We start from the raw sequence: 27,569 nt of genomic DNA, 5'->3' as shown, positions 1-27,569 counted from the left end.
TTATAATCTAATATTATAATATGCATGATTCTGAAATCAGCCATTCTGAGTAATGAGTACTTTTACTTTTAGTACTGATGCTTTTGTACTTGTGTAAAAATGTGAATGCAGGACTTCTACTTGTAACAGAGTATTTATACACTGTGGTATTGCTACTTTTACTTGACTACAATATTTGAGTACTTCTTCCAGCGCTATAATACTAGCTGTTAGTATGAATTTGTCAGATTCTTCACCACTTATCGGTATTGACATGATTGATAACATCTTTCTTAATTTTACGCTCTGTCTTTTTAATAGCAATATTGGTTTGAAAAGTAGTCTCATAACTAGAATATATTAATAAGTTGCTCTAAAAACGCATCAATACTCTCATAAAGTAAACAAAAGTTTACAGCAGCCATTCTCCTTTACCAAATGGTTTTAGCTCACATTTTAAAGCTGAATTAAGTGATTTTGACCAGTAGGGAGCAGAACAACTAAAAGATATCGTTTAGCTTATCAAGTTGTTATGGCTAATATGTCAGCTTACATTATCTGTTTACAAATCCAGCACACACAGAACAACTTCATCATCCCGTCGGCCCTTTTCACAACAGACATTATGACTTTCCAGAGTCGGAAAAGAAGCACAGGTGTAATGCTAGTACCAGTATATTACGTAAAACAATGCTGTGTTATGCAAGTTTAAGGTTTGAAGTCACCAAAAGGTACATTGCTACTAGGGATGGAACGGTTCACAAAATTCACGGTTGGGTTGATATCACGGTTTTGGGGTCACGGTTTTGGGTTCGGTTCGATACATTAATGTTACAGTGAGGAGGTCATGTTCTGATTTCAACATGCTTTTCATTTATTTGGCAAAAATAAGTTAACAAATGTTTGCCTTAACAAAAGTATGGCTTACATAAAGAACATAAACACTTCTTCAATGTCAAATCTTAACTGAAAGAATAGGTCTTCTACAGTCATTAGTGCAAACAAGAAATGCAGCTTTGTTATTTTCATATAAGTATGATGTAATTATAGACAAAGGCCATCAACATAAATTGAAGAATAAGCTCAACCAGAATACGGTTGGATTTCTGTGGCACTGTGTTTTAAAAAAATAATTGCTAGATATAAAACGCATAACAGGGATTGTGCTGCTGGAATTACTGTGTTGCTTAAGTGTATAGCGCAGCTCAAGTAACGTTACGTTAACCATATGCTGAAATCCAGCATCCTCCACGACTCCATAAGGCTGCATATCTTTCACCATAAACCTCCCTGATGCTGTAGTTGTGTTTTTACCCTGTCTGAGTCTGAATCTGAGTCTGAGTCTGAGTCTGAGCCTGAGCCTGAGTCTGAGCCTGAGTCTGAGTCTGCATGTAGAGGCTGTTTAAATGCAGCGGGGAGAAGGAGTAGCTCTTTTCTACCCGGAGGTTGCCGCTAGCATCAACCACACGTGTTGCACAGTGCTCACACAGTCACCGTTTATTCCACCACTTTTTTCCTGTCATTTTCATGATAACACTAAATCTGTAATGCTCCATACAGCAGAGCCAAACGAAGCTGGTGGATCCTCTAACTGGACTTTATCGTGTCTACTCGCCATTTCCTAAACTGACTGACAGCCGCACTTCATCCGTGAAAGGGGCTGGGTCACGCTTCATCAACACATGCGCAGTAAAATCTGGTCTGCATTCACTTGAGCCAATAGCAACGCACGACCGCAGCTTCAGTTACACTGCGCATGTGTTAAACCCAATACCATAAGACTCATGTCCGCCCGTGTCCCAGCCTCCTTCCATAGGCCTTGATTTCTAGTGTGACAATAAACGGGAGCTTAACTCTACATGAAATAAAACACAATCGGCCTCATAACTTATTTCAAATGAACCGAACAATTCTTACACAACCTGAACCGTGACTAGTGAACCGAACGATTCTGATTTTTTACCTGAACCGTTCCATACCTAATTGATAAATAATGATAATGTATTTGCCTCCTTTCCACATAAAAGTAACGAGAAATGTCACAGATTGTGGCCTTAAACTGAACTACGGTAATATAATTTCACGTTATTAATTAAGAAAGGATTTGTAGGTTTTGAAGCAGTGACTCTCATGACTTTTACTTTGGCGAATCAGACAGTTTACACACCTCAAACCTTAAAAAATAGTCAAAACGCTTTGTGAATCTGACACCTCATGATGGAAAAGGAGAATAATTACCCTATTACAATTTGTTTCATGCTTTGAGTGAGTGCTGAGTGGACACAATCTCTACTAAATAATGTCTAACCACTGAAGGTATCATCAGATGAGGCCAGCGGCCTGTTGGCTGATAGAAATCCATGTGACAAGCAGCAGTATACAGTCGGACCTATGGAGGGGCGGGGCAGGCAGGCTGAGACTTTCCCCGAGCTTCAGGCTTCAAATCCTGCCAAGCAAGTGGAATTTCATGGAAACCTGAAATATGTCAACGCAGAATGTGAACTCCCTCCCAGCTCTTCTCTGGTTGGCCATCTGCTTGTGCTTTTTTAAAATCTAAACTTAAGAAAGTGACACCAGAATTCAAAAACTGAAGAGTTCAGGTCAGGGTCACTTTTTATGTTTCTGTTTTATTATTATCACATCTCATCCAGCTGATTAGAGTAGACACCTTTTTAACAAAACGGGCTCCATGTTATTTAGTGTGTTAACCAACAGTAGAATTAATTATTTCTCATTATGTAGGTAAGAGTGTTTAATGACATAAAAGAGTTCCCTGAAATTACCCAAAAGATGCTAAAATATAGACATTTGTTTACTACTACTCTAAAACCCTTTAAAAAACTGATTTATACAAAAACATGAAATAAATCAGAAGCAATAAATGTAATAAAAGTTATCTTAAAAAAAAACAAAGCATTAAGTAACTAGAATGAAAAGAATAAGAAATTGAAAATAAATTTACTTTAAATTTCAGGCTGGTCTCATACACTGTTTGTAGCTATACCTACGAAAAGTAATGCACTGTAATTTGTATATATTGCACAAAATCAATTTGTATGTAATTAACGTAATCATGAACCAGGAAATATAAATAGCGGTGAACGCCGCATAGGGAAGAGGTGGGGGTGGATAGGTGGGTCACAAAATACCGAGACCGGCGTTTGTGTCCCGTGTGAAACCAGAACTCAACGTTCATGTATGTCACGTAACTTACATACTTACAAATGTTTGCTTGAAGAATGACTTCTATCAGTTATCAAAATAGTCGCTGAATAATTTGTTAATGGACTAACAGTTTCAGCTCTATTTAAAGAAGCCAGCAGTCAGGTTGTTTTAATTAAAGCTATATTTTGTTAGAGAATATAAGTCTTGGGTGTTCTGTGTTGAATTTTCTAGACAGCGAGGCTTCATGCAGTCACACTGGAATCAAATGTGAACAGCAGGGGAAACAGGTTCTAGGTTAATCTTTGCAACGTGCAACAGATTGTGCCAAGCCAGCCCCAGCCAGCGTCTTGGAGCCTGCAGGCTTGTTGCAGAGCTCGTTGCAGAGCTATAGGGCTAGCTGGCAAGGAGGCGGTTCTGGCCCAGCATAGCCTTGCCGATGTGGTTCTGGTCAGAAAAGAGCTGCTGGGACAACAGCTGTGTGTGTGTGGGAACAAGGCTGAGTTGTCCCTTTCTCTCAGTCTGCTGTACTCTGCCTCTCTGTGATCTGCTTTCGTTTTGTTTTCTGTCCTGGCCTCGCCTCTCTCCCAGAGAGCTGCTGTCACATGGTGTGTTGACAGTTAGACGCAGAGCCTCGAGCTGTCAGACGTTACAAAACGAGTGGGACGGAGTGTGAAATGTTGAATCAATTGCTTAAAAGACCGACCTGCAATTATATTTGATTGACAACTTGGAGATCAAATGTTGCTGCATTGTTTCGTGAAAATAAAACATGTTTATGCCATTAAGTCAACGAAAGTCAGCGTCCTGTTGCTCGCGCTTGTGCTCGCTCTACATAGACATGAACGAGTATCGGTCAATACAGTGAGGCGACACACGTCAGCTAAAAGCACAATATCACTCTATATTTCATCTGCTTGGCAGTAATGTTAGCTGACCAGACGAAGGTCTCTCCATGAATCAATGCTGATACCGTGTTTCCTGCTTCAGCCTCCCGACCGCAGTCAGAAAAAAACAGGGGAGACACCGGAATTTTGGTCGGAGACGATAACGTTACTTAGCAGCATGAAACAAGACGCGGGAAACCTCTGTTGGGTCTGGAGGAGCTGCAGCATTTGTTTCTGCACAAACTTCCACTGTACATTCACTAGATATTCTCAGAGCTAAACTAACTCTTCTGCAGTGTGTGGTGTGCGCCCATGCACGTGAGAGGTGGAGCGAAAGAGAACGAGTGCGGTGTGTGAGTGAAAGCAAGCAGGCAGGCAGATACAGCAGAGACTCCGGCCCTGGAGACCAAAGCTACGGTCTCCCCCGCGTCCTCCGACCGCAGCCAACACTGTTCAACAGACAAGCTAGGAAAACATTTAAAAATCTGAAAATATGTCTTTGAACATGATCAGAAGTACGGTCTTGTGGTCTTTTTTAAAACCTGACACTCCCTTCCCAACTCATAGCCCAGGAAGGTAATTTTAGAGGTGTGAGCTAACTGCTCTGACCTCCTCTTATGGGGGCCGCTGGTCCTCTGGCGGTTTCATTATCCGTCCACTACCAGCTCCATGTGTGGCATTTCACCCTGGCCCCCAGAATGTGCCACCTTCCAGCCAGCACCGAGCCTTATAACGGGCCGCTGGGTCAGCCCCGTTTGAACGCTGCTGGGATCTAACCGCACGCTGCTCCGCTGTCTAACAAACCTCTCTGTGTGTTTTCCCTTTGCTGTCGCATCTGCTCCTGAGGGATCTTCCTCTCTCCGTCTGTCCCTGTTGTGTCTCTCAGGCCCGCGGAGACAGAGACTGTCTTCTGTTTGGACATCTGTCCGTCTCAATTTTCGTCTCTGATAAGGTAAGTTCTGCTGTCACTCTGGGCTCAACGCTTCAGCATTGTTTTGATCCTGTGCAACATGTGGTGTGTGTGCTGTTTCTGTTCATTATCATACTTATTGTGCCCCTATTATCAGTAGGGCTGCACCTAACGATTATTTTTTTAACGATTAATCTAACGATTATTTTTTCGATTAGTCGATTAATCTAACGACTAATTCTTCAATTATTCGAAAAAATTTTTTTATAAATAAATAAATATCAAAAACTTGACTCGTTATTATTTCAGTACTTTATTCAAATATCTTCTCTTATAAACATATACATTAAACAAGAGTATTATTATGGCATTATTTCTCAACAAAAAATATCCCAGTCTTTACTGGTAATCTGTTTTCAGTCCAACATACAATTTCTTCAAAATAAAATTAAAACAAGAGCTTGTATTGTAAATTCATGTAAAAGGAATAAAGTGCAATGTTGTTTCTGTGGAAAAAGTCCTCCACTCTGCTTTGTCTTATCCTGAAAAAGAGACACAGAAAGCCATTAGAATAATGATAATAGTGGCACATTTTGAAACAGGTCTAATTTCCACAGCACTGTTGTGTTATGACATTAGGCTAATAATAATAATAATAATCCTCATCAGTATTTTTACTTAAGTACTTAACTGAAAACTTAAAATGGTTTAGACATGGATTTATTTCATCACTGTAATAATATGCAGTTAAGATAAACACTAGCAAATGTACTTTTGCATCAGTGTGGAGCAAGAGAGAAATAATTGAAACTATTTACAGACTAACAGTCACAGACTGTAGAACAATATGTAACGTTACTTTAAGCCATTTTCTCACTTGTACATCGCCGTTAAAGTAAACAGAAAATATATAACGGCCGAATAACAACGTTAGATGACGCGTGGTGTAACGTTACGTTACGTTACTATAACTGGTCCATAAAATACTTTTAACATGGTGGTGATGAAGAAACATTTTAAAAACAAACTTTAAATGACTACTGTTAACAGAAACACGTCTGCGCTTTTACAATCTTAATAGATCATGCCAGGGTGATGAAAAAGTCAACAGGACTTAAGCCTGGAGCACACAGCCCACTTTATGCTCGCGTGATGGCAGCGTCGCGTGTTGTTTTTTATTTCGGCGTCCATGTTAACAGGTTAGAGTGGACACACTGCCCGCATGAGACGCACGTCAGACGCGCGTCTATTTTATAGAATAGAAGGCTCGCCTATTTTACACGCGAGCCGCTCGCCTCTCGGCTGCGTGTCCCAGCAGCAACAGACAGTGAAGGTGATCTATTTACTGTATATGAACATCATACCAGCAAGATTACTGCAGTTTACATGTCTAGACATCTGTAGAATATGTCACAGACAGTGAAAGTGATCTAGTGACTGTATATTAACTTCATACCAGCAAGATTACTATAGTTTCCATGTCTAGACATCTGTAGAATATGTCACAGACAGTGAAAGTGATCTAGTGACAGTATATTAACTTCATACCAGCAAGACTTTACTACAGTTTCGAGGTTTATCTGTAGAATATGTTACGGAGATGAAAAAAAAGTAAAGTTAAGTAAACTTGTTTTTAAATCAACACTTCCTGCTTTCATTTCAAAATAAAAGCCCTCAGGCGTTTTTTCTATAGACAGAATCCCTTCATTTGTTAACACGAGGCTTTTATTCTGAAATATGAGCAGTCAGTGCTGTGGAAAACGCAATCACTTTGGGGGCTCCAAAAATGTATAAAGTTTGGGGTTTAAATCAACACTTCCTGCTTTCATTTCGAAATAAAAGCCCTAAAGCGGGTTTTCTTTGCACAGAATTCCTTCATTTGTTGACACAAAGCTTTTATTCTGAAATATGTGCCGGACAGTGATGTGGAACAAGCAGAGAGTTGGAAAGCATCATAAATGAATACAGTACTGAGTTTTAATTGTGGATTATTACTATTATTTACTAATTACCACACGTTTCTGAACCTTTCTCTGTCTAAAATAAATATAAATTATATTTATTATGAAGTTAAATGGCCATTAAAAGGCAAACTCTATGTAGAAAGAAAGGGCTGACAGCAGCATCAGAAACACAGCTGACAGGTAGCTGACACGCTCCCGAGAGGCAGCTAACTCGCGTCTAGTGTGAACACCCTAGGTGGGCATCACGCGGCCACGACGTGACGCTGCCGTCAGGCGAGCCTGAAGCGGGCAGTGTGCCCCAGGCTTTACAGCGGTGTCTTGTTGCTGTCTTCTTCACGCAGCGCTCCGGGATGCCTTCTTGTCAGGTGATGGTGCATTGCACTTGTACTGCTGTGGTACGCCATCTCCATTCTGCACAATTTACAGAGCACCGCATTGTTGGTTCTCTGTTTGAAGTGTTCCCACACCTTTGATGAACGTTGGAGAGGTTTTTTGCTCTCTGGGGGAATCAGAATCCATGCTCGGACCGGGCGCAGCGCATTTTCATTACATCATCCGATGCGTCGACGCACGTTACGTAAATCGACGTATTTACGTAATCGACTACGTCGACTATGTCGACGATCGCCCCAGCCTTAATTATCAGTGAATGAAAGTAACTAAGTGCTTTTACTCAAGTGCTGTATGTAAGAACAATTCTTAGGTACTTGATTATTTTAATTTTATTACTTTATACTTCAATTCCACCACATTTCAGAGGCAAATATTGTACTTTTTAGTCCGCCACATTCATCCGACAACTGTAGGTACTTTCAAAAATACAAAATATTGTAGTTTAAAAAACATCTTAAAAATGCATTTTTTTTTTAAAAATCCCTGATGCTGAGGCCTGGCGAGGAGTAAATTTAGACAGGGTTTGTAATGGCCAGGATTGCAATACACAGGCGGAAACCCTGGTGATGTTTGTAGAACTGAAATGTTGCGTTGGCAAAGGCTCGCAGTATGGGGATGTTTTAGTTTTTATTGAGCTCTTATTTACACATGTACTGTAAGCTCATTGAGACACGCAGTCTCATTCTCAAGAGAGACCTGATAAAACTTGGGATATGGTCTAACTTTTTGTGGCCACGGGCCATCAGGCCATGGTTAATGTCGAACCCTGACACATCTGTTTTGTTCTTTTGGACTTCTCTCACATCTTTGCTTTTTAAAATGTAATATCTTTTGATTCTGAAATCTGAAAGTAACTAGTGGCTAAAGCTGAGCTGTTAATTTAGGCTGCCTCCACAACCCATAATCCGTTTTGCTTGTCCGAATCAGAGTGAAATTGAGAGTTTTGGTTCATATTCTATTTACTCTGGTTCGGTTTCAAAACGCACAAATTAAAGAGCACCAAATTAAAAAAAAAAAATAAGTTGCTGAGGGGCTTGTTAGGAGCTAATTTATTAAAAAGGGAACAAATGTTGGCTTGTGAAAGCACCCTAAATGTAGTGGAGTAAAAAGTAATAATAATAATAATGGGGGCAGTACTGCAAAGGCTTGATCACCCTTTGTTTTTAACCTGGACTTTGGAACAGTTAAAAGACCCAGACTGGCAGACCTGAGGGACTTGTTTCGAACAGTACTGTGTGAGGAGCACCGTTATATACTCCGGTGCCAGGTCATTCAGAGCTGTAAACGCGATTAAAAGTACTTTAAAAATAATTCTAAAAGAGACTGGGAGCCAATGAAGTGAAGCCAGAATTGGTGTGATGTGAGAGCATCGTTTGGTTTTGGTCAGTAGTCTAGCTGCAGAGTTCTCAACAATTTGGAGCTGCTCTGTTGCTCGATTGTTTAAGCAAGTATCCAAAGAATTACAGTAATCGAGACGGGATGATATAAGAGCATGTATAAATTTCTCTGTGTTACTGAAAGACAGAACTGATCTAATTTTAGAGATATTTCTCAATTGATAAAAGCACTACTGGACTACGTTCTTTACATGTTCTTCCAGACTTGAGTTGCTATCCAGGATAACTGGCTGACTTTATGCTGGGAGTAAGGGGGCCAAAGAGAGGCTGTATTTGATTTGAGACGTGGTCAATGAGGAGTACTTCAGTTTTGTCAGAGTTAAGTTTTAAGAAGCTTTGGGACATCCAACCTGTTAAGTCTTGTAGGCAGCTACAGTATGTAGCTAAGGAGATGTTGTGACGACGGATTATGTGTCCTAGGGGCAACATGTAAAGAGTAAAAAGAACAGGTCCCAGGATTGATCCTTGAGGAATACCATGATTAATCTCTGCAGTTTTAGAACTTAACTCCCCAACTGAAACAAAAAAATTCTAGTGGGCAGCTCCAGTGATACCTGCCCACTGATTTATTCTATCGATAAGGATGGAATTGTCGATGGTGTCAAATGCTGCACTGAGGTCAAGCAGAACTAACACAGAACCTGCACCAGAGTCTGCAGCCATCAATAAGTCATTTGTGACTCTACGGAGGGCAGTTTCTGTGCTGTGTACAATATTTCCCACTGAAATGTGCAGTAAAAGTATAAATTAACATAAAATGGAAACACTCAAAGTACAAGTACCTCAAAATTGTACTTAAGTACAGTACTTAAGTAAAGTACATTCCACCACTGGTTCACAGTGACACACACACACACACACACACACACACACACACACACACACACACACACACACACACACACAGCTATCTCTGCCTGCACTTGCTACCAACCTCATAATCCTTGATTTGTATCCTTAATTGATGGCATCTTTTTGTAGCCAGATGATATCTCTTAAGTCTACTTTGAATGTGATTGAGCCATCTGAACAGTGAAAATAAAGCACTACCTACTGTATTTATTCCCTCACATTTATTTAGAAACTGATATTGGTGTGTAGAGTTTAAGAACAGATGCAGGATGGATTTATGTTGAATGACATCTGTCTCAAGCAACAAACATGCAGATGTTTCCCCTGATATGCTATTGTCTTTCATGTCGTGTGATTGGATGAATTTCACAATCGCTCTTTCACCGTGACAATGCCGAATGTCCCATGATTCGTTTTGGGACCTTCATGTTTCTGATCCACTTCCATGTAGTTAAAAGTAGAACATGTTTTAGTGATATGTATATTATCTGTTTGGAGACTTGAGTCTTGTCTACTCCCACCATGACTCACTTTTAGACCGAGTCAAGCTGGCTGTTTCCTCCGGTTTCCATTCTTTATGCTAAGCTAAGCTAACTGGCTGTTGCTTCATATATACTGTACAGACATGTAGGGCTGTCAAAATTGGCCAAAAATGACATTTGAATATTCATTCTTCGAGGTTCGAACTATTCAAATACCTATATTTTCACATTTTGTCCAAGACACCGTGTTCTAACTGGCCGAGAGCGACGTAGCATGGCTCCGTTTTGAGATGAACTTTTGTCGGATGCCCTGTTACTATTTATTCCTGTCGCTCACTTTGAAAGCGCCACAACGGACGGGGAACGGCTGATTCATGAAGTTGAAATGAGGAGGTATCGATTCGATACCTCCTCATTTCACTACAAAAACCTAAATAAGGCTGGCTGGAGGGAGATCATCAAGAGATTACCTGAGAGCTTCCTACTTGTTGTTGGCTATATTGTATGTCATTTCCAGTAAATATCACAATATAAAACGTGTGGTCTGTTCAAAAAGTACAAATATCAAAAGATGACTACTCATCTGTCTCTTAAGTGGTTACATCTCCAGTCTGATCTGGAGCCCACAGCTGATGGGTACATGGTTTGTTTACATGACGTTACACTTGCTGTTAAGACGTGGTGTCTCTCTCTCTGCCGCCGAGCTCTCTGCCATCATTACGGTTGTTGTAGAATTATTCCTTGTTCAACTTGACTTAACGTTAAATTTAATTTTCAATTAATGAAAGTGACGTTGTGAGACTCCCGTCATGTGGTAGATTTAGTGCTTGCTAAACAGACAACCGCCGTAGTGTTATTTCTTTCTTTCAGTTCAGTTTTCATATTCATATATGTAGTTTATTTTACTATTCAGATATATATTTGAATTATGAATATGTGTTGACAGCCCTACAGACCTGAAAGTGGTTTCGATCTTTGCGCGTAACTCTTGGCAAGAGAGCGAATAAGTGTATTTCACTAAATATGGAACTATTCCTTTAAACATCTTCACACAAACTAGGTTTTTACATGACATTTAGACTGAAAGCTTGTCAACATATACAGGCAGCTGACCTTTAATTTCACCCTCTGGCTTTTAAGTGTGCAAACAAAAATTAGAAGGGCTGAGACGATATATCTATCTCCCGACTCGATACTATCACGATACTTAGGTGCAGATTCGATATGTAATGCGATTCGATATTACGATGTATTGCTATTTCTGGCAACTTTTTTTGGCACTAGACCATGGGGAAAAGTTGAATCATGCACTTCTAGGGTCTTTTACTTTGGAAAATACCTCACAAATTACTGGTATTTTACTTTTAACTTATAAGGGATTTTGTTAACACCTTATTTTGAAAACAGGACGCAGTCACTCCTGTATACTTCCACTAACTTCGCCAAGCTCCGTTCTCTTTATCCATCCATTGTCAGCTCCATCGGGGCCGTTTGAATGCAGAGAACAGAAATGTCAGTATCTGGGTGCTCTACAGTTGTAGCGTCGGCCCATTTGACCACGGAGATGAGAGCGACGGCCGACTCGTCCGCACGTTACCGCCATATGATAACGTTTCCTGTCCGTGACAGAGTTAGCATGCAGCTTTAGCTCTGCTCTGTTTAACTCTGGTTTTCCTGTCAATGTGTGAAACCCAAAGTGTTTCCATCCTTTACTGAATGTGTAGGGTGTGTTGGTTTTTGATGGATACAGAACAGATATGACGTAACATTACTCAGACTGCAACAATAAAAGCGGTAACTTCCTTCTACCTCCGTATAGACTTAAAATTGTTTAAAAAAATTGCAATACATACATTAGGTGAATACATTTTTTTCCACCCTTAAAAATTAGACCTTTTGAAAGTTGTAACTGCTCAGATATAGTCAACAGTGTAATCGTTTTTTTTGTTGCATTCTTATATTACTTTATATTGTTCCTCAATATAGTGTTGCACCCCTGGTGAGTTTACTGTTGTTTGGTTGCATTGCTGTATTCAACAGCAGTCTGACAACATTGAATAAATTCATTTTGGTCTGGATTTGAAGCTGCTGGCTATGACGATGGTGTAGGACTTCTTCCATCTTATATTCTCACAGTCTTCACTCTTCACTCATCATATGTGTGCTAAATTGACTGTTGTGACAACACTAGCCCGGAGGAGCAGTGAGAATCAAGGTCTGTTGGCATTTTAGTGAAGCCTCAGTTACAGCTGAGCCACACACTGTGGTGGGTTGAAACATGGAAACCAGGCTAATAAAACAGCTTGAGGGCAAGCTCTTCCAAGAAGTGATTCACTCCAGAACACCATATTTACAAACTCCTGACTTAGTTCAGTTGCCATTTCATGTGACAGATAGTGCAGCATGATAGTGGCTTTCAAACAAACCCATAGTGTGCTTTATTTTTGCCAACAGCATGGCCATTTCAGCATAATTTTCTTTCTTTAAACAGTGAGTCTCTCATTTAGGAAAGAGACACAGCAGCAGCTCTGGCACACAGCTGTTTCTCAGGCTCTGATATACAGCCAGCTGTTGGCAGAGTAACAGCAGCTGGAGCAAAAAGAAGAATCTGTTTATAGATGTTTGAACCTCCAGTTCCTGATATATACACATAGTACATACTCTCACAAACCCTGCTGGAATGCAGACGTAGCAGAGGAGCTTATAGATTAATACTCGTACAGGCGTCCACATGCTCGATACGTAGAAGCATATAGACTCAGCCTGGCTGCAGGGAAACTGTTGGTGTACATTAATCAGATTAATGAGTTTTTCCAGTGGAGCTTATGAGGTCTGGACCTGCCTCCTCCTCATCCCTCCCTCAGCTGGTCTCTCCCCTCCTCCTCCTCTTCACATGGCCTGACCCATTTCTCTATAAACCAACAACCAGAATCCTCCTTCTGTCTTGCCATTTTCTCTCTCTCTCTCTCTCTCTCTCTCTCTCTCTCTCTCTCTCTCTCTCTCTCTCTCTCTCTCTCACACTCTCTCTCTCTCTCTCTCTCTCTCTCTCTCTCTCTCTCTCTCTCTCTCTCTCTCTCTCTCTCTCTCTCTCTCTCTTATGCCGTTACTCAACTCTTTAGCAGGCCTGTAATAGATGCAGATATCTCAGAATTGTGTATTTATTGGCAAGATTTCATGTCTCTGATCCTCTTTGTGCTTCTGAACTGAGAACAAATAATGAAACTAAGACATAAATAGTGAAGTAAATCATACTGTGCTTAATGGAAATCAGTTTGTGTTTTTTTCCCTTGTTTGTTGCCATTTAAGTGACAGGAGAACCCAGCCAGTGGTATTGTTTTGGGAACAGAAATAGTGGTGTTTGCTGTGGTAGTTTGGACTATAGATCTGCAGCTGTACTACTGATTTGTCATAAAGCTAGGGTGGGTAATGTATTTTAGAAACATTTTTGTTGAAATTCTCATTACATCCTGACAGCAATCAATAAATCAACTGCTCTGACAAAAAAAAAAAGAAACCTGGTATCTTTGCCTGTCGCAGGACTACTGTTAGCCTATCCAATCATTTCATTCAGCCCTCAAGTCATGATTGGACGGGCTACCTGGTCGCCTTCGCACACTCTGCCCGTGCACTCATTGCGCGTCACCGGAGTCTTCCACAAGCTGCTAGCTTGACAGAGGTGAGTACTAACAATAGCCATGTTTGTTGTTTACGTTGGTAATGATCATTTTAGGGGAGTGTCTTCGGAGGGAGGCCTGAAGTGAAGGACTGTCAGTGTTGCCGACTTGGCGACTTTCTCTCTAGATTTAGGGGCTTTTGGAGCGAGGTGTCTGCCGGTGTCTCCCTGCTCACTCCGGCTGCGGGCGGAGACGACAAGTTACTCGCTGCGGAGCCCCGCTGCCTCAGCCTGCGCTGAAGCAGGAAAAGCCAACACTAGGATCAGCATTGATTCATGGAGAGACCTTGGTCTGGTCAGCTAACATTACTGCCAAGCAGCTGAAATATAGAGTGATATTGTGCTTTTAGCTGACGTGTGTCGCCTCACTGTTTTGAGCGATGCTCGTTCATGACTATGTAGAGCGACCAAAGCACGAGCCCGACGCTGACTTTAGTTGACTTAACAGCCACAGGTGTCGCTGTTAACAAGCATTTCTGAAAGTTACAAATAGTCCCTTTAACTTCAACTGTTTTTACGTTTTTTTTGCAAGTAGAACCCTGATGCAAAAAAACATAGATGATAAACCACACTTAAAGAAATACTGCACTGAAAAGACACACAGAGTCAAGGTGAAAAAAATTGCATCCAAATTTCAGTATAAACTTCTCAAATCACTCCGGCAGCATAATCTACTTCTCCAATGTTGAACTGTATGTTCAGTATGTTCCAAACAATCCTTGTTTTGCCAATAAACAGCTAAAAGTGCTACTTCCAGTCAAGCTTTGTGAGATCACCTGACTTTTCATCTAGTGCCACCATCAGGTCAAAATTTCAGTTTGCCTTGTTAGCTGACATGGAAGCTGTGGTAGCGGTTGCTTGGATCACTTAACTTTTTTCATGTCGATCAAAGAAATAAAGACAGATTTAGAAGTTTTATTAGTCAAATTGGACAGCTGCTTGCTGCCATTTTTGTAGCACTTCTGTCCACATTTTTCTGGTGCTGTTGTCTTTATGTTTTCAACCCTGCCTTCAAAGCTCTGATTGGCTCCGTTTTTTTCCCAACCGGGGTAAACAAGCATCAGTGAGAGAAAACAAATTGGAGATGTGAGCAGCGATCAGAGCAACGCCAAATTCACACCAGGCAGTGGCAAAGTGTGGCTCGACGCAATAATTAAAAAATGTTTGCGGCCGGGAGGCGTGTTCATGTGTTTCAGGTGGGAAGAAATTCTTTGTGAGATAGGTCACCATGTCACAGGAGTCACAGGTTCTGTTTACTGATTGGCTGCGGGTATTCTCTGGCTGCACTTCACTATTAAAAGTTAAGCTTTTCCCAACTTTAGTTTGGCCGCAATTCGCTGCAGAATCGAACAATCGCAGCTCGCTGAGCTCGGAAGCAGCCGCCACAGCTTTTCATAGACATTGAAAAGCATCGCCGCTCTCGCTGCTCTGCCACTGCTCTGGTGTGAATTTGGTGTAAATGTTTGAAACTGAAAAGTAGAGTATGTCTTTAAAAAGAGGCCTACAACATGAAATGACGGTGTTAAAGTCTTTTTGGGGAGACACCTGGTCAGCTCACAAGCACAAAGAGAAGTAGAGGTGTAGACTTCTGCTGTTAATATCATTTGATATCTGAATATTTATGTGGCTGCATCTGTATTTTGTGCACATTATTTAATTTATTTGAGATCGATAAACCAGTTCCACATGTCCTTTTAAGCTGTTGCTGTGTTACAGAAACCACATGAGAAGATGCTTGTGTATTTCAGTGCTATCGGACCTCCTCCTCCTCTTTCTCATTTCCCCGCTGTGTCTCTTTAACTTGTAAACTTACGGCTCTATTTCACATTTCTTTTCCACACAGAGGTGGCGAGCAACACTTTGCTCATCCTGAACTGAGTTTGTGTTTTCATGCACTTCCCTCGTCTCGTCACTTATCCGTCTCAAGCTTTGCTCTCTCATTCCTCTCGTCTTTCAGCGTTCGTTCCATCACTTCTGTCCTCTTTCAACAGCTCTCCTGTTCTCTGTTGGTCAGGCCTGACAGTCTGCTACCCAGTTTTGGATCAAGGACCAACCAACCAAGCTTTTGGATGCTTTCAGATGGTTAATGGACTAAATGTAAATTAAACCAGGGGCCATATTGACACAAACATTCTTGAGACAAAAACAGAACTGTGATGGAAGACACATTTGAAATAGTTATGAAACAAATGACACATGAGAGGTTTTTAATGATTCCTGAGTATTTTCTTCAGATCAGAGAAGCCCCATCATTGGTTGTAATATTTAAAGTGACAGTTATTTTCTTCTATAATCTAAACAGTACAGTATGTATAGGTCTCGAGGAGAGAAACTTTAAACCTGGGTGGAAAACCTGGAGTACAGATGCTTAAAAGAAAAGTTTAACATTTTGGGAAATACCCTTATTCGCTTTCTTTCTGAGAGTTATTTGAGAGAATCGATATCAGAATCCAGTTTATTGTCAAGTAGGTTTTCACATACAAGGAATTTGCTTTGATGTATTGGTGCATAACATAAACATAATAAGTTAAGAATTAAATTAAAAATAAAAGTGCAAAAATCAAGAAAACATAGAATACAAGAAAATTACTATGAAAATAAAAAAAACATGCAATAAAAATGTGTACAATATATCTGAATTAAACTGTTAAATGCATAGAAGTAAATTACAATGGAAAGTAATATAAATTATGTACAACATCTGAATTAGAATGAAAGATCTGTGCTAGTTTTGTTCAGAAATGTGCCAAGGAATGTAAATATCACTCTCAAGTCTGTGGTACATATGAATCCATGAATATGAATGAATACCAGCAGCCGGTTAGCTCAGTTTAGCATAAAGACTGGAAACGGGGGGAAACAGCTAGCCTGACTCTGTCCAAAAGTAATATTGGCCTTCCAGTACGTCTACAGCTCACTATTTAACTCATTAATAAAAGGCTTATCTTAGCTTTTATTGATCCCTAGAGTGGAAATTCAAGTGTTACAGCAGCACAAAGACAGAATTAGCACAAAAGAATAGATAAATATTTAAAAGTGAATTATGTAAGGGATAATGTAAAGCTAGCGGGTCATTGCTGTGAAAGAAACCCAGACAGGGCGATGATCGGGGAGGGGTCTTGCATCGCACGGAAAGGGATTCTTTCACAACAATGACCTGCTAGCTGTACATTATCCCGCTTATTACACAGCAACTTACTGAAGAAATCAATCACTTGATACAAAAATGGTCCGCCATAATCCGACATCAGAGCTGCACCCATAGCAACGTGGGGTGCTATGTTATACATATCAACGGCCTGTTGTACATAGCAACGGCCTGTTATACATAGCAACGGTCTGCTATAAAGAAATAACAGACCGTAGAACGCCGTGATTGACCAATCAGAATCGAGTATTCAACAAAGCCGTGTAATAATGAGCTTTAGAGGTGCTGGTAGGTGGATTTTGTTAACTTTGGATAGAGCAAAGATTGTTGTTTCCAGTCTTTATACTAAGCTAAGTTAGCTAGCTGCTGGTGGTAGTAGTATCATGAGTGAAATATAGTGTATCAATCTTCTCGTCTAACTCTTGGCAAGAAAGCAAAAAAGTGTATTTCCCAAAATGCCAAACTTTTCCTTTTAACTGAACATCTCAATCCTCACTACTTCCTGCCAAACCTGCATTTCACCTCTAAAATGGCGAGCAAGTATAAGTGAATCATGTTTAACATGCATCAAGATGTTGCATAGGTGAGTTTTACAGCTCGATTAAGGAACAGCAGTGTTAGATTACTTGGTCATTAAGTATTTGACAATTTGTGCATTGTATTTTTGCTATCATAAACTAAGTGTATATGAATGTGTTATTAATTTAGATCGTCACATTGGCTCTTATGTCTCTTAATGAGCCTGCTGGAGCGGTCTATTGCTCCAGCAGGTCCCTGACCTCCAGTTTGGTCTGAGGTCCTGGGTGGTGTGTGTTTTAGAGTGTGTGGTCAAACTAAGGGGATTGAACCCAAGTTCATGATCAGTGATCGAGGAATGTAAACATCCTCAAAGAACACACACACAGGAAAACTGATGGTTGTCTCATTGACTCTCCACACAAACCAAACAGCACTTTCACCATGAACAGATGGTCAGTTGAAACTTGCCAAGCCAGCGGTCTTTGACCCCGCTAAGAGCACTATGGAGGAACTAAAGGAATTAATAACAATATACTGAATTGGGATTATGTAATAGTATTGTTAATTCAGTTTTTCTACAAGATGTATCCATTATGTATAGACTTAGTAACTGTAAATATGTTTACTAACTAGGAGTGTAAATCACCTGTCTCATCATACCATATATACAATATTATATTGATTATTATTTGATATTTGCTGATATCACAAAGTCTGCCATGATACGATTTCAATTTGATTTAATTCAGGGGCCTGTGATCGATATGAGACTGTATCAATGCCCATTTAACACAATCAGTTATGTTTACATCAGCTCACAAAAAGCAGCTAAAATATGATTTGACAATTTTATTACGGGACTCTTCCAGACATTTGAATGAAAAACAATCTATTTTTTTAATAAAAAGAATAAAAACAGACCTCCTGTAGTTGGTTGTTGTCAATGCTGGTAAGCGGCTTGTCAATAAATGAAAATAGCTGGTCCACCTTAACAGCCCACCTTAAATGAGCTTGAGCTGAAGTTGTGGCTAACTTCGGGGCTAACCCCCCTTCCCTTTAACAAGCAGGCAGCGAGCAACACGCAGGAACTTGGCTTGGCTCTTGAGTAGCCGTAGCATTTATTCACCGACAAATAAACTGTAACTTACACGCACTGCTACGTTCACAGCTGTAACGTTACAGCTACTCACCATCACACTCTCTCTCTCTCTCTCTCTCTCTCTCTCTCTCTCTCGTCAGCTTGCCCGCTAGCACTGTCTGAATGTTTAGGGATGAGGTGCGTTTGGAAAGAAATGGTGAAATAGACGTGCCATAGGAATTTCAAAATAAAGGCGTATCTTAAAGATGATGATATGTATCGATGTTTTCACTTTGCATCAATGATATTGGGTTGTTGATCATTGAATCGATACATCAGTCCGGATCGATGGATCCTTACACTGCTATTACTAACCGGCTGTGATTGGTTAGTATCACAACGTGCTTCAAAATGCTCTCATAGTTTTTGTCTTAAATACTGTAGGTTTTGAGAATCAGGCCCCGGCACTTGTGATACAGTGCTGTTTGACCATGACAGTAGTTTGTGATGAAACTGTTGTTGAGTGCCTGTTTTCTATGAAGGGAACACGTTACATGAAGCACTTTGTGATGAACGGTAGCTCTCTGTTGACTTTTATAAAAAAAAAATCCAGGCGCAACAGCGTGTGGCTGGTATTGTTTTGACTTTGTTAGTCTGTGTGTGAGTCATCATAGAAACATGTGGTCCTAGAGACACCTACTGTAGCAGGAAGTACCACAGACGCCGTTACTTTACCTGGTGTTTATACTGTATGTCTGTCCGTCTGTGACTTCCTTTTGTCACTGCAATGGTGTCCCAACCATGCAAGATGCAGTCATGAGACTCTAAAGGTGTGTAGTTGAGATCAAAATAAGGGCCAAGTCGAAGATGGGTGTGGTCTGAGCAAGGGTGCAGGAATTAAGGGGATAGGAAGCGGGGAAGGGGCCACTGGCCCCCGCACTTACCGCCACTGGCCCAATATTGCATCGCGGCCAGTGTTGGAAATTAACTTTTTTGTCCACCTGCCACTGTGGCTGGTGGATTCTAAAATCTACCAGCCACTCGATAGATTACTATTGTGTTTTTGGCTGGTAAGGGAAGCAAATCTAGCAGCCACTTGCATCATTTTACCAGCATTTGGCTGGTGCTAATTTCCAACCCTGGTCGCGGCTGGTGTGATCCCATTGCAAGATTGTCTCTAGTTTATTTGGTCAGTGTCTGCACACCTCCAGCTGGTATAAAGATAATACAAGTGCAAGCAGCCAAACCTTTTTGTTTTCAATGAGCCGCAACCACAAACACACACACACACACACGCGCACACACACACACACACACACACACACACACACACACACACTCGTGTTGTGTAGGACATACTGTAGGAGCATTAATTAGCAATCCATGGCAAAGTCAGTTTTCTCATACTCACTCATGTTCCAGCACGCTGGTGGCAGATACCGCTGCTGCTAGCATACTTGCCATTCATCACACACACACACACACACACACACACACACACACACTGTCATCCTCCTGTTGCCTCCACCTGTGGTGCTGCTACAGTCTCTACAGTGTGGAGAGAAAATTAGAGCTCAGCTGTCTGAAGGGGATTAGTTGCAGCATCTGAGAGGTGTGATGTTGTGTTGTTGAACGTCAGCGTTTGGTTAATCTTGAACGTCACTTGTCTCCTCAGACACAACACACACACACACGGACACACCTACAGATGCATATTAAACCTGATCTCTTTTATTCAAGGCTCAGCCTGATGACAGCAATGTAGCACAAGTAAGTGCAAGTCTGGGCTAACTGTAGTGTTTATTTAGATTCCCACATTGTTCCCTGCAGAGCTCACCAAGGATACTGTTGTACACTGCATCTAATTTAGCAGCAGCCTGCTCCCAGTGCACATCTAAATCCGCTGCTGTTATTTTGGAAGTCAACTAGTCATTTACAGTGAGAGAGGACATTGTGAAACAGGGAGGAGGAAAATAACCAGGATCTTTTCCCAGTCTTGTCAAGTCAAGCCTTGTTGTTGTTGTTGTTGTTGTATAGCAAAGTGTTGTACAGAGTAAGTTCTAACACAGGTATAGTCTTCTCTGTGTTTGACACCTTTCTAATAACACTTCTTAAAGGCACACTAAAAGCCATTTCACACCGAGCACGGATCTACGTCCGAAAAAATAGCACGGAAATTTATAAAAACAGATTTTGTGGGTTCTTATGAATGCGTGGACACCCCTGTCGAACATTTGCGAGGGGAAAAAATATTTGGACGGACCTCAATTTCAGCGGATTTCCGCCTGTGGAAATATATGTTTGACCAATGAAATCTTTTGATCGCCGTCATTCTGTATAACATGAGCTTCTTCGGGGCCTTGGAACAATGGGTGTTTGTTTTTGGGGTAACGGACTGTCAGATATATGTTTTTTTTCTGTCCTATGGGACATTTTTCGGACTATTGGTGTTTCGGAATAACAATCAGCGGTTCCCTTCTCAACACCCAATAGTGTACAACAAAACACTACTACCTCAACAACCAAATAAAGGACAATATATGGCTTGAGATCACCCAGCAGCTGGGACATGATGAAGATGGTAATGTAGCTGATATGCACTTGCTAATGTTACTGATACATATGATATGTCACGGAACGGGGCTAACGCTAACGTTAGTGTTAGCATCACATTTATTTATTGTGTAGTTAACGCTCATCCCTTAGACATTCTCTGTCTGTTTTGTGTTGTGTGGAGGGAACACGGCACTATTTAGTGGAAAGTCATTCCAAAAATGGAGCACAGCAACGCGGATAATTCGCACCGGACCCGGTGTGCATAGCTGTCAATGCGGAAAATTTGCATGCAGATTTTCACATTCCTGCACTGCATTTTCACATCGCACTGGTGAGAAACAGCTTTTAGTATGTTTTTAACCATTTAAACTACACTCATATAGTATATAAGGTAGTTTAGCTGTCTGGAGAGATTTTGACTTCTAGATACAAATAAACATTTGTTTTGTCTCTTAATAGGTTCTAACTGGAAATACTGTATACAGCACTGGTATGTTACATTACTGGTTAACAAACATAACATCGACATTAATAACTTAGATTCTGTTCTGCAGTAGAGTTTAAATCTACAACATTGACGGTAAAGTTTTGTCATCAAAGATAAATTCAAGTGTAAAATTCATTAAAATCTACCCCATAAAAAGTTAATGTACTGCAATTATTTCTTTCATATATGCCAATATATATGCTTTTATTTACTTCACCTTTCAGGAGAGTCGGGCCTTTATTTTGACAACAAGCTCTTATTAGAGACGGGTCTTTATTTCTAAATTCGAAAGGTATCATATTTTAGTGAGAAGTCTAATCTGCTTTCACTTACTGTGAGTTGTTCATGTTAATTTTAAACCCGACATTTCCTCCATCTGTTTCACATTAAGAGCCTCCCCGAATTTAAGAATATCTGCAGGAAGATTTTAGTTTCATGAACGACCTTCCAGAAAGCACGGCAAAGTATTGTCAATCATTATCAACAGTCAGTCAATGACTAAAAACTGTATTTGTGCTAAAGATAGGAACTCACAGCAACAGAGTATGACATTATTTGATTGTGCTGATAGGACTCATGCAGTGGAAGAGGTGAACATGCAGCATGCTTAAAAGAGCACTCCACTGATGTATCATTGCAAACAGAGGATCACTGACTCACAGGACTGGAGTAGTGGCATTTTTTCCTCCGCAGTTTGTTGTGTCTGCATCAGGAAGTTGTCTGGCCTTGAAACAGGGTTTTGTCCAATGGGAGGACCGCATGGAGGAAGTTGATGTATAGAGAAGTCGGGTCACAGTGAACTTTTGACGGGGTTCATCGGCAGATTCACTGCAGAGCTGAAGAAGTCCCCTCAGGTCATGTTGGAATGCGACAAGTGCAACTGAAAATCAGTACCCAAAAGGGAGAAATGTGTATTATATCTACTGTATGTGTTTTGGTTTAATGACCACGGCCCCTTTTCTTTAACCTTGCACGGCAGCTGGATTCTCGCGATGTCATGCAAGAATTGTGTGATCAAATGTCACACGAAAATCCATCTTGTCAGGCTCCAAGTAATACTTTTGTGCCTGGCTCGCAGACAACGGACCCATCAGCGTCCTCTGAGGAGCTACTGCAGCTACAGGCGTGGCTTAGGTGTGTGTGAGACCCAACAACAATGGCGGCTCCTAAAGAGGTTAACATAGACGCTGCAATAGAAGGAGTTAGGTCAAAACTGGAGAGTGTTTCTTCATTGAAAGACGAGCAAAGGACTGTACTGTGTATGCTGATGTTTTTACCTTCAGGTAGTTTTGCTTTCGTTAGTTTGATTGACAGATGGTTCATCCAATCACCTGCCAAGTATTTTTTTGAAAGTGCCTGCCCTTTTCCAAACAGTTTCCAATGACGGCTTCTCAGGTGGTTCTGTGAAACAAACCATCGGACAGGGTTAGGTTAGGTTTCTGTGCACATACACATTCTTCTTGCCAATGGTTTCACACTATTCCACTGATCTACAGGTGGCCAAGATGTGCAGTAATGCACCAACAAAGACAGGGAAGAATAAGACTGTTAGCAAGTAAACATATATGTAGACAATGCTGGATTTAAGATGCTTGAACCAGCATGTACCTTTAAGGTAAAGTACAGGTGTATATCTTGTTCCTCCTTTTGCAGTGTGAGTTAATATCAGAGATGATTCTGTACAAATGTTTGTGCGTCTTCTCTCTGATGAATGAATGAGATTCATTGTGGACGAACAGGACTGGCTGACACACATTCCTGCCTCAGTAACAGAGCGGATGTGTGTGTGTGACGGGGCATCAGTGTTTGTCGGACACACACGGTCCAGTTGTGTGTAGAAGGAAAAATTGGGCAGCGACGTGGAGAGAACGGCCCTGTAGGCAGTGGGCGGGGAAAACTCTGTAGCTTTCTGTGTCGAAGGACGAGGAGCTGCAGTTTGCCAGAAAGTGAAAGTGTAGAGCTGGGCACAGCGGAGCAGTGAGGCTGGAAGGTCACGGTTTAATGCCCGAAACAGAGGACAGATGTCTTTTAGGGAAATCATTAAAGCCCCCTGAGCCCTCGACATACTATTCATGTATTTATATTTGATTATACCTTTATTTCACATTAACTATATTTAGATTTAGTTATTTTTGTTGTTTGATATCTATTACTATTACTATATACTACTTTCTAGTACTGTTTTCATTTTTTAAAGGTGGACTACACATAAAGTAATGGTTACAAAACAGTCCTGACCTATGTCCTGTGGTCAGTGTTGCCTACTTGGCGATTTTGTCACTAGATTAAGCGACTTTTCAGATCCTCTTAGCGACTTTATTTCTAAAAAGCGACTAGCAACAAATTTAGCGACTTCTCCACATCAGGTAAAAAAGGCGAGAAATACTGTATATTATATCATATTGTAGTAATCACAGTCTACGGCTGTTCTGCCAACAGCACGGGGTCTCTCCCCCTCCTCTTGCGCAGTGCACCGAAACCACTAAGCGGTATGGCAATTATGCGCAATGATATCACCAATATGCAAATTAGCGTATGCCGTCATCTGGCAACTTTCGAAGCTAGTGCTAGCTACTTTCATTGGAAATGCGTTGGCAACACTGTGGCTCTGGAGGAGCTTTGTCAACTAAACGATCTCACCTCAAGGTCCATTTATTTGCTCTGGAGCTTTCATTGCCATCACATGATCTTCATCAGCAGATGGAGTTTGCCCTACTTGTCATGGAATTGTAGATTTTAAATACATTTCCATTTTTTTGAGCACTTAAAGTTCATTATAGATGTTGGAAACAGCAGTTGACAAAAAGGGTTCACTTCTTTAGTTTCAATACTACCTGAGTTTTTTAAAGCTTTGTGTGCATTAGATTCTATTGTTTCACTTTTCTTATTTATGTTAACTGGGCAGATTGCTTGTCTTGTGAAACCTGAAACTAGCTGTATGTATTAAATGGTATTTTCTTTCTCTCTGCAGTCTTTTCTGTAGCCGCCATCATTCCGTGCTGTAAGGCCGACCCCAAAATGTCTTCCAATGGAGACCTCAGCGACCTGGGGAGCTCTGACAGCTTCTGGGAGGTACAGTGGGAACACGCACGCACGCACGCACGCACGCACGCACACACACACACACACACACACACACACACACAAATACATACATATTTCTGACATAAAGAGAAAACTCAAGAGGAAAGATGAATCATTAAATTATGCACTGGACTAGTAGTGTTTGCTCACACATGATCGGCTGCAGTTTTATCCAAAGCTCATTCACACGCTACCATGGTGCTAATCTGCTAACGTGATGGGAGCAATTTGAGGTTTTGTATCTTGCCCAAGGACCCTTAAACATGTGGGCAGGAGGAGCTGAGGAAAATGAACCACGGACCCTGTAATTAGCGGATGTCCCACTCTATCTACTGAGCCACAGCATTACAAAATCACTTACTTACTTAACAAACAGCAGACATTACAATCTCTGTACTTGAATTATTAAACCAGACCAGACACAGTGTTTGCCAATAAAACCTTAAATATATTTCCTAATGGTAAGTGGTAAACCATAGAGAATGAGGCTGTGGGAGCAGCTGAGAGGAGCAGCCGGAGGTGGTGTTTAGATAGAGACACAGACACATAATGAGGCCCTGCTGACTGACTGCCGGCTTCACAGCCCTCCATCTGGAAAAACAACATACCTTCAACCCTCCACTCACTCACTCTCTGCTCTGTCTGACCTCTTTCACTCTTTTCATTTAGTCTCTATTTTAGTCTTTGTACATCATCACTAGTCTACTCAACATCCTGCTGTGTTAACATTTTGCTACATTAATATTAGCATTTCAGTAACATGTATTGTATGGAGGACGGAACCTGCCAAAATCAAAACACAAATGATGACATACGTTGAGTGACAGCCCCCTCATTTGCATAATGAGACAGAAATGCATAAAGAAAAGAATACAGAAATAAATAAGTTTGGGGAAATAAATAAGGGGTGAAATGTAAAGGGAAACTTTTGCAGACATAAATAAATAAATGCATAAATACACACAATGAATGAATGCAAAAATAAATAAATAAGAAATGATGCAAAAATAAAAAAATTATAAAAATAAATATTGAAAGGGAAAATTAAACAGAAGAGTAAATAAATTAAGGAATGAATACAAAGATAAATAAATAAAGAGGCAAATTAAAACAGAAATATCAATTTATGTTACATTTTATGCATTAATTAATCCTACATTTATTTTAATATTATTTTTGCAACATTTAATGACATATTTACTTTTTTATTCATCAAGTCATTTATTCTTTTATTCATTTATTTTTGATTTTGCAGGTTCCGTCTTCCTGAACTGACAGACCAACTAATATAATAGTAGAAAAGGATTTCAATGCACTAGTTCAGTCTTATTTCTGTTTCCTCACTCATTGTGTGTGTGTGTGTGTTTTACTGTATCTGTGTGTGTTCCTCTGCAGCCGGGAAACTACAAAAGGACGGTAAAGCGGATAGATGATGGTCACCGGCTGTGTAATGAGATGGTCAGCTGCTTCCAGGAGAGGGCCAAGATAGAGAAGAGTTACGCTCTGCAGCTGAGCGACTGGGCCAAGAGATGGAGGGGCGTCGTGGAGAAAGGTGAATTTAACAACAACAGTCATATGGTCTGCAGCAGAAAATGAAAAATGACACCAAAAACTGTTTAATATTTTACCTTTGGCAAACTCTGGTTCTGAAAAGTGAGTGAACCTGCATTCTTTCCAACAGCCAGCAGGGGGCGACTCCTCTGGTTGCAAAAAGAAGTCTGGCCGTATAGAAGAAAATGAGCCTACTTCTCTCTTGATTTATTACCTCAGTAAACATTGTAAACATGAGTTTATGGTCTCAATCTCTAGTTTCAAGTCTTCTTCAATACAGCATGATGTTCATTTAGTAAATGATGGTCCCATTTAGAGTCAGATAGACCATAAAGCAGGGGATGCTTTAGGGCGGGGCTACCTTGTGATTGACAGGTCGCTACCACGGCGTTGTCTGGGGGTTGTCTGTGTTTTCGTCGTAGAACTTTAACCCTTTCACACTGTGTTTTCAGTTCATGAAAGTTAAATGTAAGATTTTAGGTGTCTAAAAATGTTGTATTCTGCGTTCGGTTGTACTTAGCTCCACCCTCTCCTGTCACTTCTGGTTGCAAAAAACCAAGATGGCGACAGCAAAATGCCAAACTCGAGGCTTCACAAACTAAGGAGTGACATCACGATGACTACGTCCAATTCTTCACAGTCAAACTGCAAAGCTTCAGGTTTTGCAGCAACTAATCTATGAATTGATCCCCATTTTAACACGAGAAACATTTTTATGGAGCTCCACAAATATCTTTTAAGGAAAGACTTGAATTTTTGCAACATTTGATTTGTCCTGTAGATAGACAGCACTTAACAGAAGTATATCTGTTGTGTTGGATCAAACAAACAGTTTAGTGTTAGTGTAACTTGAAATATGGCAAAAGGCTCTACTTTTACCAAAATGTTGAACTTGTGTAAACATCCCTTATTTACCTTGTTTAAGCTAAATTGATTTACAGGAAGTGTATTTTAAAGCATTGCCTGTAAAAACTCAATTCTGGATCTTCCCCAAAATCAAACTCATTTAGTGTGTTAGTCCATGGTCTTGACCGTGGCCCAAGAATTGACAACAACCCAACCAACAAGGACTATTGGTTGCTCTCTCTTTTCTTTTTTCTTGTTTTGTTTCAAGCTAGATAAGATGGTAAGAGTGTGTGTCTCCTCTCCCCACACTTGTCCCTTAGGTCCTCAGTATGGTACGCTGGAGAAAGCGTGGCACGCCTTTATGCAGGCGGCCGATCGGCTCAGTGAGCTGCATCTGGAGCTGCGGGAGCGGTTAGCGGGCGAGGACAGCGAGAAGGTGCGCGACTGGCAGAAGGACGCCTTCCACAAGCAGATGATGGGAGGCTTCAGGGAGACCAAGGATGCAGATGACGGCTTCCGCAAAGCCCAGAAACCCTGGGTCCGCAAACTAAAAGAGGTGAGGGCTGAGAGTTGGTAGCATGTTAGTGGAGCTGGATTCATA

The 27,569-nt window shown here is 40.8% G+C and overlaps 1 protein-coding gene across 10 annotated transcripts in view; it reads left to right on the top strand.

Moving 5' to 3' along the window:
* Nucleotides 1–27,569, top strand: part of pacsin3 (protein kinase C and casein kinase substrate in neurons 3) — a 58,473-nt gene that overhangs the window by 2,065 nt on the left and 28,839 nt on the right. For 6 of the 10 annotated variants that reach the window (XM_037793391.1, XM_037793402.1, XM_037793373.1 and 3 more), the window contains exons 3-5: nt 24,459–24,559; nt 25,967–26,123; nt 27,289–27,524. In XM_037793391.1, the coding sequence (XP_037649319.1) occupies nt 24,459–24,559; nt 25,967–26,123; nt 27,289–27,524 (494 nt within the window). Of the gene's footprint in view, nt 1–4,895; nt 4,981–22,464; nt 22,622–24,458; nt 24,560–25,966; nt 26,124–27,288; nt 27,525–27,569 lie in introns of those variants that run through there. The other 4 variants (XM_037793427.1, XM_037793448.1, XM_037793430.1 and 1 more) reach the window with 3 other exon arrangements.

This window comes from Sebastes umbrosus, chromosome 2 (assembly GCF_015220745.1).
Source record: "Sebastes umbrosus isolate fSebUmb1 chromosome 2, fSebUmb1.pri, whole genome shotgun sequence".
Lineage (NCBI taxonomy): Eukaryota > Metazoa > Chordata > Actinopteri > Perciformes > Sebastidae > Sebastes > Sebastes umbrosus.
The sequence above is the reverse complement of the archived record's forward strand: the minus strand, read 5'-3'. Positions and strand labels throughout refer to the sequence as shown.